This window comes from Polyodon spathula, chromosome 51, assembly GCF_017654505.1.
Source record: "Polyodon spathula isolate WHYD16114869_AA chromosome 51, ASM1765450v1, whole genome shotgun sequence".
Taxonomy (NCBI): Eukaryota; Metazoa; Chordata; class Actinopteri; order Acipenseriformes; family Polyodontidae; genus Polyodon; species Polyodon spathula.
This window is the reverse complement of record NC_054584.1, coordinates 1,695,316-1,711,135: the sequence shown is the minus strand read 5'-3', so window position 1 is coordinate 1,711,135 and position 15,820 is coordinate 1,695,316. Positions and strand designations below refer to the sequence as shown.

Sequence of the window (15,820 nt, the reverse complement as noted above, 5' to 3'; positions counted from 1 at the left end):
ATTGTGTCATTTTCTTATATGTCAACATTTGTACTCTCTGTTTCACGAAAACAATCGTAAAATTGCAAATTTCTTAATAAAAATATATAAATACACTTCTTTCCACGCACTGTCTTCGACACCAAGCTGTCTCTTTAAACGGATTGCTTCGCACACTCGGAAGAACCCTCCCTTTTGTCTGATTCGTTGCTCGCTGCACATTTATAAACACCCCCCGGTTACACGATTGAGCATTTCATTAATCTCGTTTTTAAACGCTCAGCGGCCGTGGGCTATGATTGGCTAAAAACGTGACAATCCTAAACGCAGAAGGCTGGTCTGTAGTTGTGGTGTGTGGAGTATTTCGGTGAGAAGGCTGTAAGTATCTTGCATGGAATTCAACCCTATCCTAGCACGACAGTGCTGTTTGTTAAGTGACAGCGTTGCACAGCATTGCATGATTAAATGCAGGTGCATGTTTTAGTTCATGGTGCACAGAGCCGTATTTGTTGCATTCTCTCAGACTGTATACATCTGTGCAACATGGCCGTACTGAATGCAAAGCTGACAAGACCACAACAAACAACACAACTAATGTTTTCCAGCGTTACAAAGAGACATAGATTCGACTGTTCACTTCAAATCAAGTCGCTGTTTAATATTTTTCAATAAGTATTTTTGCAATCAACGCGTACAGAGTTGCGTACCAGCTGGTACGGTACTATCTCGGGATCACCCCCAGCTGCGTACGAACTCCAAGCCGAACAAAATTGGGGACAAGCCGATCCCCACCGGTACTAGGGATTATAGAAGAGGGCTGGGGCTCAAAATCTGAGCAATTGGTACAAATTATATTTTAAAAGTGTGCTTTCTCATATTTTTTTAAAACTAAACCTCTTAATTATTTTATTTATTCGTGCTTTAAGTTTTAAACTTGAAAGGGTGTATTTACGCACAACAAATAGTCAGGCTGAATTGCGCTGAGCTTTTTAATTTTTTTAAATCAAAATGAGACCTCCCCCTGCAAGCACCGACAGACTTGTTTGTTGTTGTATGTAATCTAAACATTTAAATATTAACAAAACAAAACAAAAAGAATAATGTTTTGCACAGGCAGAGACTGAACCCGATGCCATTGCAAAGTCAGGTGACATGCTAGTGTACGAGTGACATGACGACTAGGAAGCGAGGCGAGGGTAAATTGGGAAAACATCTCGGAGTTTTACTTACTTAAACTTACGTTTACGATTTTATTGGCATTTATTCGTATTATTATTATATTTGTTTTTGTTTAATTACGGTACAAATAAACATTGTACATGGAAAAAACGTATTTACCACAAGTTGTAGTGTGTGTGTGTATATAATATATATTACTCATTAAATATTGCAGTTTCGCTCCATGTGGGCAATACATAATTACTGTACTGCTTTAAATATATCCTCAATTATTTCACGATGTTTGTAATAAATAATTTCAACCGTAGCTGGTGCTACATGAGGTACCCTGGCGTTACAGTCGAGTGCCATAGCGCCAAATTTGCACCCCTGCTTAAAGACGAGAGAAGCCATTGAAGGGGTGGGGACACTTTCACCCTCTTGGTGACCAAGGAAGTGCAACCCTGACTAAAATCAAGACCTGCAAACAGGGATTTATGTAACCAGGTCTCGTAGCAGATATCATGTTTACTGTAATGTGTGTTACTGTTGAAACTGCGCTTTTAAGAGCTAGAGAACGCATGGAAGCAACAGGTAGCGGCAGTACCTGTAAGCAGGTTTGCACTGCAGGTATCACACATTGAGCTCTGCTTGTGACAGTGCTGGGTATCCCTCGGTAAGCTGTGCCCTCCTGCATCCCCGTGTCTCTCCTGCAGGGTTGCTGGCAGCAGGCTGGCTGGATGTCTGGTATCAGAACGCTCCTGGGACTCGGGGTGTTGGTGACGACTCGCTGTGCACGAGGAGGCGGGGCTTATGCCAGGAGTGGGGCGTGCCCTGCATCCCGTGGGTGGAGCCAGTTGAACTGGGCGTGTCCTAAAGCTGGTATCTCCACAATGGAAACGACAAAACAACTTAAATACCTCAGGTGGAGTTTTCCTTTTAAAATTATTATTATTATTTATCTATTTGGCAGACACCTTTTATCCAAGGGGACTTACAGGTTTACAATGCTTAAAATTTTACCCTGATACAATATTGAGTTGCTGGCTCTCAGATCCCCAGTACAGCACTGAGTTCTCTACACTAGACTGTATTGAATTAGCTGCTCTCAGATCCCCAGTACAGCGCTGAGTTCTCTACACTAGACTGTATTGAATTAGCTGCTCTCAGATCCCCAGTACAGCACTGAGTTCTCTACACTAGACTGTATTGAATTAGCTGCTCTCAGATCCCCAGTACAGCACTGAGTTCTCTATACTAGACTGTATTGAATTAGCTGCTCTCAGATCCCCAGCACAGCACTGAGTTCTCTACACTAGACTGTATTGAATTAGCTGTCTCAGATCCCCAGTGAAGTTCTCTAGACTGTATTGAATTAGCTGCTCTCAGATCCCCAGTACAGCACTGAGTTCTCTACACTAGACTGTATTGAATTAGCTGCTCTCAGATCCCCAGTACAGCACTGAGTTCTCTACACTAGACTGTATTGAATTAGCTGCTCTCAGATCCCCAGTACAGCACTGAGTTCTCTACACTAGACTGTATTGAATTAGCTGCTCTCAGATCCCCAGTACAGCACTGAGTTCTCTACACTAGACTGTATTGAATTAGCTGCTTTCAGATCCCCAGTACAGTATAGGCAAAACCTGTTGTATAATTAACGGGTTTCATGGTGTTCCGATGAAGAACCCTGCTCAAGTACTTTAAAAGGTGAGGGATTTATGCAGTATTTTGCGAGCCCCTGAAAACTAAACTTTGAAAAGCAGTAAGTCCATTTCTAACTGTAGTGGATCTCTACGCCTCTATTAACAGTGTGTGAGTGTCTCTCTCTCTCTCTCTCTCTCTCTCTCTCTCTCTCTCTCTCTCTGTGTCTCTGCAGTCAGGAGGAAGCTCAGCACATTGATGAGGAGCTCTTCACTGAGTACCGCTTCAGTGTGGATCAGCTGATGGAGCTGGCCGGGCTGAGCTGTGCTGTTGCCATTGCGAAGGTGAGCCTCGTTCCAGCATCTCGCTGCCACAGAAACTGGAGCACTGCCCCCTGCTAACATAAGACACTGCACACTGGAGCACTGCCCCCTGCTAACACAAGACACTGCACACTGGAGCACTGCCCCCTGCTAACACAAGACACTGCACACTGGAGCACTGCCCCCTGCTAACACAAGACACTGCACACTGGAGCACTGCCCCCCGCTAACACAAGACACTGCACACTGGAGCACTGCCCCCCGCTAACACAAGACACTGCACACTGGAGCACTGCCCCCTGCTAACGCAAGACACTGCACACTGGAGCACTGCCCCCCGCTAACGCAAGACACTGCACACTGGAGCACTGCCCCCCGCTAACACAAGACACTGCACACTGGAGCACTGCCCCCCGCTAACACAAGACACTGCACACTGGAGCACTGCCCCCCGCTAACACAAGACACTGCACACTGGAGCTGTGGAAGTTCTAAAAGGTGCAGTTTTGAAAGAACCATGTGCATTAGCCAGCGTTTATTTTCATTTGAATTTGTGATCTCCGGTTCTGCATTGGGTTCTCAGTGAAGTTTGCTTGACTTCCTTCCGTGAGTCTGTTACTGTTCTACAAAACAATCATCATTCCTGAAAGAAAACAGCAGCCGCTGGAACGATGCTCCTGATAATCCAGAGCGAGTCCTGGCATGGACCGTGCTGTGATCCTGGCACATCTGCCCTCAGTCAAAATGTCATTGTGGCATTCCTAATGAATTGCATTTACTATGTCATGTGATTATAGTTGATCCTTCCCACACCTGCATGATTGTAAATACCCAATAATTGATCAATTACAGTTCAATTACACAACTCTCCAAGCTTAATCATTCACAGTTCCATGTTGTGTTTTACACGGAGTGATCATTCCTCTCGTATTTTCAACCACGGTTACTGACCGCATTTGTTTGAAAAAGTTACAGTTCTGCTTCTGTATTTGTGTCTGTTGTTTGTGTTACTTTTTTGTATAATTGCAATTGAACAAAATGTAACTGTGCAATTGCCCCTGCTCTGCTCCCTGGCTCCCCTGACTCTCTCTCCTGTCGCAGGGTTACCCCGCGGCCTCCTTCCCCAGACAGAGCCCCACGGTGCTGGTTCTGTGCGGCCCGGGGAACAACGGTGGGGACGGGCTGGTGTGCGCGCGGCACCTCAAACTCCTCGTGAGTATCACAGGGGCTCCATTAAACACTTTACAGTGGTGGTGTAACAGAGCTGTGGATAGTTTCTATCAGGATAGAAGACCACAAGCTCAACAGCACAGCTCACTGTAGCTCATGACATGTCCTCTGCCTCTCTCTCTTCCCTGTTGTTTTTCTCCAGGGCTACGAGCCCACCATCGTGTACCCGAAACGCCCCAACAAGCCCCTGTTTGAGAACCTGACCACCCAGTGTGAGAAAATGGGCATTCCCTTCCTGCCTGAGCTTCCAACAGAGGTGAGCAGCACCGCTCGATCTCTTAGAGCGTCTCGCCCCCTCGAGACTCGGGATAGCCACGGATGGGTGGTTAATCCAATCCAGGGGGGGATTTCCAGCAGTGCCGTAAAATGCTCTAACACAAATCCAGCTGCGGCTTATCGGGGTATGTTGCAGGAGGGAGTGTGATCTGGACACACTGCAATGTTATAGCGAGGGGTCTTAACTCTCGTTGGATCTCATTGCCTGTCCTCGCCTCTCCCGCAGCCTGAGCTTATCGACCAGGCCTACAACCTGGTGATCGACGCCATCTTCGGCTTCAGCTTCAAGGGGACGGTGCGGGAGCCCTTCGGCACTATCCTGAGCACCCTGAAGAGGGCGACGGTGCCCATCGCCAGCATCGACATCCCCTCAGGTAGGACCCCCTGCAGCTTCACCAGCAGAGGAGCCCCTGCACTGCACTGAACTGGACCTGCAGACTGCACTAGAAAACAAGCACAGCGTCACTCCCTTATTATCACTGTTCCTTATTACGGTCTGTCAGGTACTTCTTAAACCCTGGGAGATGCAAATCCCAGGCTGCTAGTCGGGGAATCAGAGTCCGAATCCTAGTTTTAAACACATGTATGATAAAAGTTGCAAGAAACCAAGTAGATAAACATTCTTCAGTAGTACTGCAAGGCACTCTAAGGTTCACCTTTCGATTTTGATTGACGGTGTTTTGAAGTTATCTTTTATATACACACTATATGGATTGACAAGCGCATTCTTATAGCTACCAATTCAGAAACATCTTTGCTAAAGAATATCGTTAGCAAGTTTTATCCCAACTGTATAAGAATTTCTCTAGATAAATCTGAAGTGGGACGCACCCACGCACAGACAGGCAGGCTGTCTTGCAGGTCTATACCAGCTGTTCTCCCATCTTCATGCGTCTCTTGCAGGCTGGGATGTGGAAGCAGGGAGCCCCGACGGGCTGCAGCCAGACATGCTCATCTCTCTCACTGCACCCAAGAAAGCTGCTCTGCTCTTCCGAGGACGCTACCACTACCTGGGGGGGCGCTTCGTCCCTGCTGCCCTGGAGCGCAAGTACCAGCTGAACCTGCCCCCCTACCCCGGCACAGAGTGCGTGCAGCGGCTGCTGTAGAGCAAGCACAGCCCCTGGGCTCGCACAGCTTCATGACAAAGTGAACAGTGAGGTTTGCTGTAACTGACCCATTGCGGGGGATGGTAATATAATATTAATTGAATACGTTACTGCAGTCTTGACGCAGAGTGCTAGCACTAGGAATTCTACAAACTTCAGTTATTAAACACTTTTGTAGTTATTCCTGTTTGTTGCCTTTTATTTAAAAAACTTAAACTTCGCAGTACACTGAAGAAGGAACTAGCAGAATTGTTTTGTATAGTTGACTTAGTTTCTGAAAAGTTTAACCTTAGAATTCTGATTGAGCGTTTTGAGGTCACTGAAGAAAAGGCAAAGCAATTCCAAAAATAGACATGATCTCTTTGAACAAAGTCCTTAATATATAAATCTGGAACTGGAACATTGTATTCTTTGGCTAGTTATCAAAAGCAAAAAATGACCAGTTTTTCCAGGGATTGAGGAGACGACAATTCACAAGAAAACGAGCAGTGTTCTTGTTTAGCGCAATATTGTGTTGACTGGGGTTTGCTTTGGTATTTCATTTTGGATTATATACAAAAAATAACGTACATGCAAAGATACAGTTCTTTTTTGTGGGGTGCTTTATTGTTTAGGAGATAGACAATCATCATACATTGCAAACACAGGACTGTACAGCTTCAGTCTTCGTGTTCCTGACAAATCTTTAAAAAGCACATCATTTACAATTGATTTACATTTCATAAAGAATGGATGCAAGAGACAGCTGGTGTCACTAGCAGAACCAGATTGTTTGTCTTAAAAAAATTCATCTTTTAAAAAGCTTTCTCTCTCCTATTTTACTGATATTAATGAATGTTTCAATTTCCAAAAACGCAATAGTGAACTTTGACATGTAAAACAGAGAGAAGAGATTGTTTTATAAAAGTCGTCTTTATTGAATCTCTCTGCCTGGCTACTGTGCTGTCGATCTCAAGAAAAGGTGCCACTGCTGTTTCAGGTCAAAGTGTAATTGAAAAAGTAAGTATCCCTTCCAGTTTCATGCTATAACAATCACTGGAGTCGCTACACACGGAGCTTCAGTGCAGGAGGAGATGCTTCCACTGCTTGCCCTGCAGAGGGATCTCAGCGTTAAACACTTTGGGAACCAGCATGGCTTTTCAGACTCCTTTGTGAATTCCTTGCTGTTATTTCTGGAGACAGTCTGTTTTTTTTTACTATTTATTTTTCAAAGTGTAACACCACGGCTTTTAATCTTCTTCCCCCTGGGAACACGCAGGCCCTTACTGTTTGGCATTTTTGTTTTCGCTGTGATTCAAGCCACACTAATCATGGCCTACCTTGGACTACGTGATGAGTTTAATGGAAGCAAGGACCCCATATTGCAGGTACTAGGACCACACACAGCTGTGTTTTACATACAGCGCACAATGTGAATGTGAGGCTAACGTGGGGTCCCATAACCTGTAACACAGGAAGGAAGTGGACTTATTGTGTACGGCCAGGAAAATGGACTTGACCTGGAAACAGGAGGCTTCAGTTGAATGTTTGTGTTTTCCAGCTGCTTGGTTCTGACTCTCTCAAGAGCAGGTCATTCGTGTGCCACTGCCTTGCTCCTCCTCCTCTTCTTTTTCGGTTTCCTCTCAGAATCCTGCGGCGTCGTTTCTTCCTGCAGTGCTTCTTTCTCCTGTTCTCTCTTTCGTTTCTTTTTCATCATCCCTTCTTCCCCTGGTTCCTCAGCGCCTCCCTGGAATTCCTCTTCCGGAGTCTTTGCCCGTTTCTTTTTCTTCTTTTTCGACAGTCCCTTCTCTCTGGTCTCTGCGTTCCCGTCCTCGGGCTCTCCTCCCGAGTCGGGAGTGGGAACGTCTCTTTCCCTGCAGCTGTTCTTGTCCCGTTTGCCGTGTCTCTGGCGGTGTGCTCCGGCAGCCTCTGTGGTGGTGGGTTTGCTTGGCTCCTGGTTCTTCTCTCTGTATTTAGCCAGGAACTCTCTCTCCTGCTCCTCCAGCCGGGCCAGCTTGGCGCTCATCTTGAAGCCGTGACGGGCACCTCTTTATAAAAAAAGAAATAAAAAATCTTTTAGAAACCTGGGGGTAGTAAAGTTATGTAAAACAGTAATACATCTACATCTATAGAGATCAGCTTCTCAGAGTCTAAATGTAACAGTTATCTTGACTAATGTATTATTGTCGTGGTTTAGGTTCACTTTGTTTTCTGTTTCAGTCGGCACATCCTGTTGGCTTTTTAATACTACAGAAGTTTAAAGCCCACGTGGCCGTAGCAGAGTTCTCAGACTCACGGCTCCTCTCTAAGCACGGCTGGTACAGCAGAGTGAGATCTCAGGATCTCGGCTCCTCCTATTTTGTCGTGTGGAATAGCGACCTTATTTCCAGTGCGTCTGACACACATTCAATAGGAATGCTGGTCGTTCCAATGCAATTGCAGGCAAATTAACTGACAGGGATTCTACAATCTTACTTGTGAGCCGTGCGCCCCCCACACGCTTTCACCAGATCTGCATCCGATAACCTGCCAGGAGAGAGAGGAGAGACAGATCGTGACTCACAAACCACTCCTTACTCACCTCACACACCGACAGCCAAGAACAAAAGACTACATGGACATCATTTAGATCTTGTACTTGTATTTTGGCCAGAGCTGTGCATGCAGGCTTGCACGGAGGAAGAGCTGCTCACCGGGTGCAGGAGGACAGGTCCAGCTTCTCATCCTCGTCGCTGCTGTCACTGTCGCTGCTCCCCGAGTCCACGGCTCTCTCCTCCACCTGCTCTCCGCCCGACAACAGCGTCGCTGACTGAGACAAACGGGAACCAATCAACCGTTAGCACCACAGGTATGGAGCCTTGCAGATCACCTACAGAGGGCGCTATCTAACCTGAAAGAGCTTGAGAATCATCCCTCTCACTGTCTTCCACCTGCCGTTACAGGGCTGCTAGGTGGCTCTGCGGGTAAGAGGTCTGATTACATTAGCTTCCAGCTGGTAAAAAGGCAGTGGAGACTGAACTGGGTCAACGTGTTTTCCTTTAGAAGTGTTCTGAAGTCATGGATGATCTGTTTATTGCATGAATTTGTGTTTTCCTGGAACCTTTTAAATAATTTAGTGCCCAACTAATAAATCATTACATTTCGACGAGTAGGTGTCTAACAATTCAAAATAACGATGCATTGCAATCTTTTATAAAATGATCCGATCCACAATCCGTGGATTATGTAGCGCGAGGCAGCAATAAACATGCCAAATTATGTTTTAATTTGTATTCTGCCACATGTACTGATCAGCAAATGAAAAGAAAGGGGTTTGTTCCATTATCCAGTAGCTGAGAGTAAATGTAGAATGTCACAAATTGCTTGATAAAAAAAACACATGTATCATGATACGTATCGTAGCTTGTGTATCGCGATATGTATCGTATCGTGAACTTAGTGTATCGTCTCAGCCCTAATCACAAGTGAAGCTAGTTTTGTCAGTGGACTCCCCCCCAATCCAGCCCTCTGCTGATGCACAGCGCCCCGCTGTGGATCCAGGACGCCAGCTCACCTTGACGAATCGCCCATACAGCTTGGCCTTGCCTAGCTCAGCACTCCGCGGCTTCTTATTGGTGATTCCCCCCTTTTCCTCGGCCAGCTTCTTCAACTGTACGCCCCCCTGTGGTCACAGGGGAATCAAGCGGCTGTTCAAATGGCTTAATCTCAAAATACAATGACCAGATCCAACCTGTCAGGGCATTTTAAACCCTGTTCGTGGACCTCATTGCAAAAATAAGAAAGTTAGCTTTGATATCAACACGTTTCATGATCTTCCTTATAGGTCCCCAGTAAGGACCTACAAATCGGGCTCATTTCTAAAGCTGAGGGAACACAAAGCCACTTTCACAGGAACAGTGGCTTGAAACCTGCTTCTAGGAGACCTAGTGTGGGGCGACTTTGCTGTATCAAACCCCAAGTCTCCCAAGTCTGGTGTGCCAAGCAGTGGGCTGAAACCTCGTCTCCAGAAGCCAAGTTCCAAGCCACAAAGTGTCTCTGTGTTTCCCTCAGCTTAACTTGAAACAGAAAGACCTGCAGCAACCTCATCCGCTATCTGACCAGCTGTTTAACATGAGCTCCTGGGAATGGTTACAATGGTCCCCTGCTGTAGCTAGCAGGTAGAAGAGCAGTGGGCTTACCTCACTGGCCTCCACAGCAAGGTTGGAAGAGGCTTTATTGAAGACGTGGTCCCACCAGTGAAATGTGAACTGCTCTCCTTCACGATGCCCGACCTGGGAAGAGAAGCCGGCTGTCACGCGTCTCACTACAAAACTCCTGTATCCAATGCTGGCAGAACAGGCTGCAACCAGGAACTGACTGTTTCAGAGTAGTTATTCACAGCAGTGTTCAATATCGCTCAACTGCATTAAACCTATTCATCCATTACCATTAACCGCTTAATCTTTTACAGGGTCGAGGTGAGCTGGAGCCTAACCTGGCAGACACAGGGCGCGAGGCAGGACTACGCCCTGGACTGGATGCCAGTCCATCGCAGGGCACCACACACACACACACACACACACTCACACAGAGTGACCAATCAATCTGAACAGCATGTCTTTGGACTGTGGGAGGAGTACCCGGAGAAAAAACCCATGCAGACACGGGGAGAGCATGCAAACTCCACTGGAATCGAACCCAGGACCCTGGCGCTGTGAGGCAGCAGCGCTAACCATCACGCCGCCGTACTGCATAAAATGATTAAGAACAAAAGCCTGTCAATAGCAAAGAAACTCCCAGGACGAGTGCGTGCTCACAGTCAGTGTTATAAAGTAAGACTGCTTGCTAAACTAGCTTAAATCCTACATACAGCCTGACCCAAAGTGGCTGCAACTAACAGAAATAATTCCACAAATCTTTTTGTGCTTCTGCTCATTATTTGTCTGTGCAGTTTTGAAAGAAACACGTGTCATAGTTCATATATATATTTTTTTTACTTTAAAACATGATCTCTACGCTGTTTGCAAGCCATGCTTTCAGATAGTGTTGCACTTTCAGGTCATTTCCCCGCCCCTTCAAGGGCTCCTTTCCTGTCCGTAACCAATCAGCTGCTTCCCCCACTGACTGACGGGTTTCCTGGCCAGTGACTTGACCCAGAGGACACTGCGGAGGTTAAATGACCCAGGAAGTTTCCGCCACGGAGGAGGCTCACCCCTGATTTGTCGCATTTCACTTTCACTTTGATGGCTTCGGAAATCCCATTCTCTCTTTTGCCAAGACCTTTCCCTGAGGAGAAAAAACAGCAACATGACGATCAAGCTTATAATCAGCGTGAAAATGAACACAGTCGTTTTCTGTGCCGCGTCGCTGTGAAATCTAATCACGTCGATTTGGTTAATGTTAAGGACAATACATGTAACACAAAATCAAGTATTCTCTGGGTGTCTGACTGTTACAGATTGTTGGGTCCAACTTTGCTAAAATCAAGACCTTATACTGCAGGGATATCTAAAGCTGGGGGAACATGGAGCCTCTTTTTCGGGAAGTGGCTTGACACCTGGTTCCAGGAGACCCAGTCTGAAGTAACTTCGCTGTATCAGCCCCAAGTTCCAAACGCTTCACGCTCCCTCAGCTAAACAGAATTCCTCATCACAGGCAGGGACACAACCCTGACTGTACAACGTGTGTCCCCCGGCTGCAGCTAAACAAACTGGCCAGTGAACACAGCCTGCTTTCCTTCTGCTCGCTTCATAATAAAAGCTGGACTTTTACCAACACTAAGGCAGATAAATCCACTGCTGTACAAACAAACTGTTATAGCGGCCCAGTCCACATTCTTAAACACATCAATACCTCCCCTTTCTCGGCCCTGGTGTTTTTATGGAGTTTTACTGGTAGCAGAATTTGTACTGGTTTAAGAAACCCTAAAGGCTGCAGCCAGTATCTTGTACTGGTTCTCGTCAGTCCGATCCTGCTTGCGCCCGGCTCTCACCCTGCTCCCAGCCGTGCCGCAGCAACTGCCGCTCAGCGAACTGCAGCCCTCGGAGCTTGCTGTCTTCCGGCCCGGCCATCGTGGGACTGCAACGGGGCTGAAATACAACAAGGTACAACTTCAGGGCTAGTTCCACGGAGAGGTCTACTAAATCACAATGCACTTCCATAAAGAAAGAGAGACAGTAACTGCGACAGCCTTTAAACCATACAGTGCTTTATAAAACTCGGCCTGCTTTCTAAACTGTCAGCAGATGTTGGCGTTATAAAGAACAGGGTCGGCGCATTTGCACAGTACCTGTGTCCTGCCGATTAATCCAGAGATGTCCTGAAAAGCCACGCCGCCGCCATGCTTAGTATAGTGCAGAACGGACATGACACCTGGGAGTCAATGCATCACTTCCTAGCAGCGGCAGCGCAAAGAAACGCGCGTCCTTAGCAACACGTTTTCACACCACAGAAAACGCTCAATGGTCTGATACCATGTGTTATTTAATAAAAAAAATAAAAAATAAAACCCTACACGAATTATATTATGCCAGTGTATTTTATATATTTGAACACAGGGAGGCAAACAAGACAGAAGCCCAATAGGACAGCGACGTAGATAATGAACAATACTGTTAATAATGTCAAAACCCAGCCCCGCTCCACAACACCGCTCTCCGTACAATAAAGTTAAAAACAGCACAATTCAATTGAATGCATTTATATGCATCTCTCACCATAGCGACAGAACATATAACTGAACCAATACAACTGCATTTGATCATGATCCGAAAGACAAGAGAAATAAAGGAAAGACGAAAGACTAAGGAAAAATAGTGCACTTTCATCAAGCCAAAGAAAAAGGCAAATTGCATACAGTAAATATGAGGTTTGGAACGGAGATTAAACATGCAGTATTTTTGAAAGATAACAAGGTCTTTTACTGTCTCATATTGACCAATCAAATTAAAAGAAAGTCTTCCTTGTTCTATTGCATGTAGGTCAAGCAGTTCCTGCATTTCGCCACAAGATGAAGCAATTGAAACACACAAATGTTTTTTTGTATAAATACATATTTGATCTAGTCTAGCGCACGGCAATAGAAATACTAAACGTAAAGTAATACATTTAATATTGCATACGTATATGGCAGGCAAACTCAAAGAGCAGCTCTTGAGCTCAGGCAGTTTATCAGTTAAATGAAAAACTCTGTATTTGAGGAATTGCAATAACTCGAATATATATATATATATATATATATATATATATATATATATATATATATATATATATATATATATATATATATATATATATAATTGCAAACCCGGTGCTCCCGTAACTGCGCGTCATAATGTAGGTGTGAAATGGTGTTAACTTGAAAGTTTTAAAATAAAACCGCAAACTGACAAATTACTTGACAGGTGTGTGTGATTTTAGGAAAGTTAAAAGTTAAGAATATGCATTTAGTTTGCGTACTCGCGAAGTGAGTGTTACAACAGCGAAGTCGCGTCTGCCGTGTTTATCTGTTCGGGCTTTCCGAAGAACGACCTTTAAAGGAGATGCTATTGTATTGTGTGCAGGAAAACACAACGCTTAATCGTGCTGGGGAGATTGCTGGACAGTATTTATATCCTGTACAGCTCATCCATCCTTTAACTGTTTCAAATGCATTCACCCTGTCAATGTGTAAACCTTGCCAAATTTATTAATCCCAGAATCTCATCAAGCAGCTTCTTGAAGGATTGGGTGTCAGCTTCAATAACACTAATGGGGAGTTGGTTCCGGACCCTCACGATTCTTTGTGTAAAAAAGTGCCTCCTATTTTCTGTTCTGAGTGCCCCTTTATCTAATCTCCATTTGTGACCCCTGGTCTTTGTTATTAAACGTAAAACAATGTACATACTTATAAAATGTGATTAAAAAACAGTGGTCCGGTCTGTAGGTAATATTAACCCATTAAGTGTCATTGTCCTCGACGGCAGGCTACATTTGTAATTTTTGGAGCATTTTTAACTGTCATATCTCGAACCTGTTATTTAAATGCTCTCTTTAAGGGCAGTTGAGTCTAAATGCAATGCAAGGGGCTGAGGAAGTGCATCAGAACAGGAAACCTGAACTGAAAGATCCAGAAAAAAAACCCCGAAACGGATATTGATTCAGCAGGGAGCCATGCGTGCTCTCCAGATGGAAAGGCGCGCTTCAGCTATCTTTATTTTATGTGGAAACCCTTGAGGCTTATTTATTTACTCGAAAATAATAAATCTAGTTTATTGTTTATTTTCCAGAAGTTAATCCAGTGAAGTGCTTGTTGGAATTGAATATGAACAACTGATTGGCTGGTAGGTATGACAACGAGGTTCAATGGCCAGCCTATAGCAACACAGAAGTGTGTGACCCTGTGCAGCTTTACTACGGCTTTACTGCTAAGGTTCCCACCGCTGATTCACAAAAAAAAAAAAACGGGACCCCAGAGCCATTTCATGCAATAAATAAATAAATCATATACTTTGATGAGATAGTGTCCCGGAAAGCCTCACAGATTTCCCAGGACAGCTGCCTCGAAAAGACACCAATCCAGGCAAACTCAGACAGGTGGCACCCCTAATAAGTGTAGTGTGTTTGTGCGGTTTCCACCCTCATGCCTTCCCCGTGGTTATACTTTGCCTCTAGCATAGTTTACCCTGGTTTGCCATGTTTATTAATATGCTTTACCATGCCTCGCCATTGACTCCAGTGTTTACTTGCGCGACACCGTGCTTTTACTACGCGTTGCCGTGCTTTCACTACGCGTTACCGTGCTTTCACTGCGCGTTACCGTGCTTTCACTACGCGTTACCGTGCTTTCACTGCGCGTTACCGTGCTTTCACTACGCGTTACCGTGCTTTCACTACGCGTTACCGTGCTTTCACTACGCGTTACCGTGCTTTCACTACGCGTTACCGTGCTTTCACTACGCGTTACCGTGCTTTCACTACGCGTTACCGTGCTTTCCCTACGCGTTACCGTGCTTTCACTGCGCGTTACCGTGCTTTCCCTGCGCGTTACCGTGCTTTCCCTACGCGTTACCGTGCTTTCACTACGCGTCACCGTGCTTTCACTGCGCTTTGTTACACTTCGCTGTGGTAAACGGTATACGAGTTCCCTCGCACTGTTAAATAAAGCAGTCCCTATAGTTTTCATTCAGCCCCTCCCGCTCAAGCAAGAGTCCCAAGGCGCAGTGTTCATTCCCAGTTCTTTCGGGAGCTCGCTTGTAAGCGCTTCCCGAGCTCCTCCTGCGCCGCGCTGTGTGCGCTGCGGAGAGCACCGCGCATCATCGCAGCAAGCGGCTGAGCCGAGCACCGCAGCGGGGCATCACAGCATCCACTCCGGCTTTATCTGAAACACGACTTCATACATTCGTGCTACGCGTTCTTCCATTAAAACAAATGAAATGCCATTTCATTTACTCAATAGACAACAAAACCGTTACTGAAAGTCGATATATTTGGACAGAAAATATATTATCGCTACTTGTTCTTTTCCGAGTTATTTTTGTTTTTTAATTATTTTTGGCTACGTCTGCCTGTATTTACTTTATAGTATCATTATTCTAAGCCGGTGAGGAAATTCGTTTTTTTTTTTTTTTCTTTCAGTTCGACAGCAAGGACGTCATCTTGAAAATAATTCAATTGTCTGGTCGTGTTTAAATTCAAGCTGCGGGCATAATATTCGCACTACAGACTGGGGCAGATGGTCTGACGAAGGTAAGAGTAACTTTTGCTTAAAATAATGTAACTTAAGTACATTTTTAGTAAATCAGGCAGTCGATATTACAAACGCCATGGCATTGTCCTCATTTTGAGAACAGGCTTCCTCGTAATTTTGTGGACCATTTTAAACTTCCATTTACCTGTTATTTTAAAATGTTCTCTGTAACTGTATTGTTATAATAAGTGAGTCTAATTGTGTTAAATGCCAAACTGAAGTCTAAATGTAATGTATCAACTTACATAGATGCAGCTTGTGTTCGGACTTTTTCTCAGTTAATGGGTAAATCATTACAGTTTTCCACTATTTCCTCCTTAAATGTTTAGTAGTAAAAGCAAAGCAAAGCATAGTGAAGGCCTGACAAATAAGTAGGGGTTGAGGGAGCAGGTCAGTCTCCATGCCTCAAGCCTGCCCTG

At 45.1% G+C, this 15,820-nt stretch overlaps 2 protein-coding genes across 3 annotated transcripts; one reads left to right on the top strand and one right to left on the bottom strand.

Moving 5' to 3' along the window:
* The first annotated feature begins 252 nt into the window (after window positions 1–252).
* naxe (NAD(P)HX epimerase) lies at window positions 253–5,897 on the top strand. The gene is made up of 7 exons (XM_041238993.1): window positions 253–357; window positions 1,854–2,062; window positions 3,017–3,125; window positions 4,206–4,316; window positions 4,477–4,590; window positions 4,837–4,984; window positions 5,514–5,897. Exons 2-7 carry the CDS (start codon window positions 1,878–1,880, stop codon window positions 5,714–5,716), a joined length of 870 nt encoding a protein of 289 aa, XP_041094927.1. The 5' UTR covers window positions 253–357; window positions 1,854–1,877; the 3' UTR covers window positions 5,717–5,897.
* Window positions 5,898–6,335: 438 nt separating this feature from the next.
* Window positions 6,336–12,075, bottom strand: gpatch4 (G patch domain containing 4). Of its 2 annotated transcripts, XM_041238991.1 has the most exons (8): window positions 11,964–12,074; window positions 11,667–11,763; window positions 10,887–10,960; window positions 9,874–9,966; window positions 9,249–9,356; window positions 8,389–8,504; window positions 8,171–8,221; window positions 6,336–7,743 (listed from the first exon to the last, which is right to left on the bottom strand). In XM_041238991.1, exons 1-8 carry the CDS (start codon window positions 12,039–12,041, stop codon window positions 7,287–7,289), a joined length of 1,074 nt encoding a protein of 357 aa, XP_041094925.1. In that variant the 5' UTR covers window positions 12,042–12,074; the 3' UTR covers window positions 6,336–7,286. The 2 variants fall into 2 exon arrangements, with proteins under 2 accessions (XP_041094925.1, XP_041094926.1); XM_041238992.1 differs by lacking the exon at window positions 9,249–9,356 and having other exon boundaries at window positions 11,964–12,075.
* Window positions 12,076–15,820: the final 3,745 nt, after the last annotated feature.

Bases quoted from the DNA above. Each gene is read 5' to 3' on its own strand.
- gpatch4 (XM_041238991.1), bottom strand. From the start codon at position 12,041: ATGTCCGTTCTGCACTATACTAAGCATGGCGGCGGCGTGGCTTTTCAG. The intron at 9,357-9,873 runs GTAAGCCCACTG...CTGTGACCACAG, and splicing joins TTGCTGTGGAGGCCAGTGAG to GGGGGCGTACAGTTGAAGAA. The intron at 7,744-8,170 runs GTAAGATTGTAG...TTTTTTATAAAG, and splicing joins GGGGGGCGCACGGCTCACAA to AGGTGCCCGTCACGGCTTCA.
- naxe (XM_041238993.1), top strand. From the start codon at position 1,878: ATGTCTGGTATCAGAACGCTCCTGGGACTCGGGGTGTTGGTGACGACT. The intron at 2,063-3,016 runs GTGGAGTTTTCC...GTGTCTCTGCAG, and splicing joins AAACAACTTAAATACCTCAG to TCAGGAGGAAGCTCAGCACA. The intron at 3,126-4,205 runs GTGAGCCTCGTT...CTCCTGTCGCAG, and splicing joins GTGCTGTTGCCATTGCGAAG to GGTTACCCCGCGGCCTCCTT.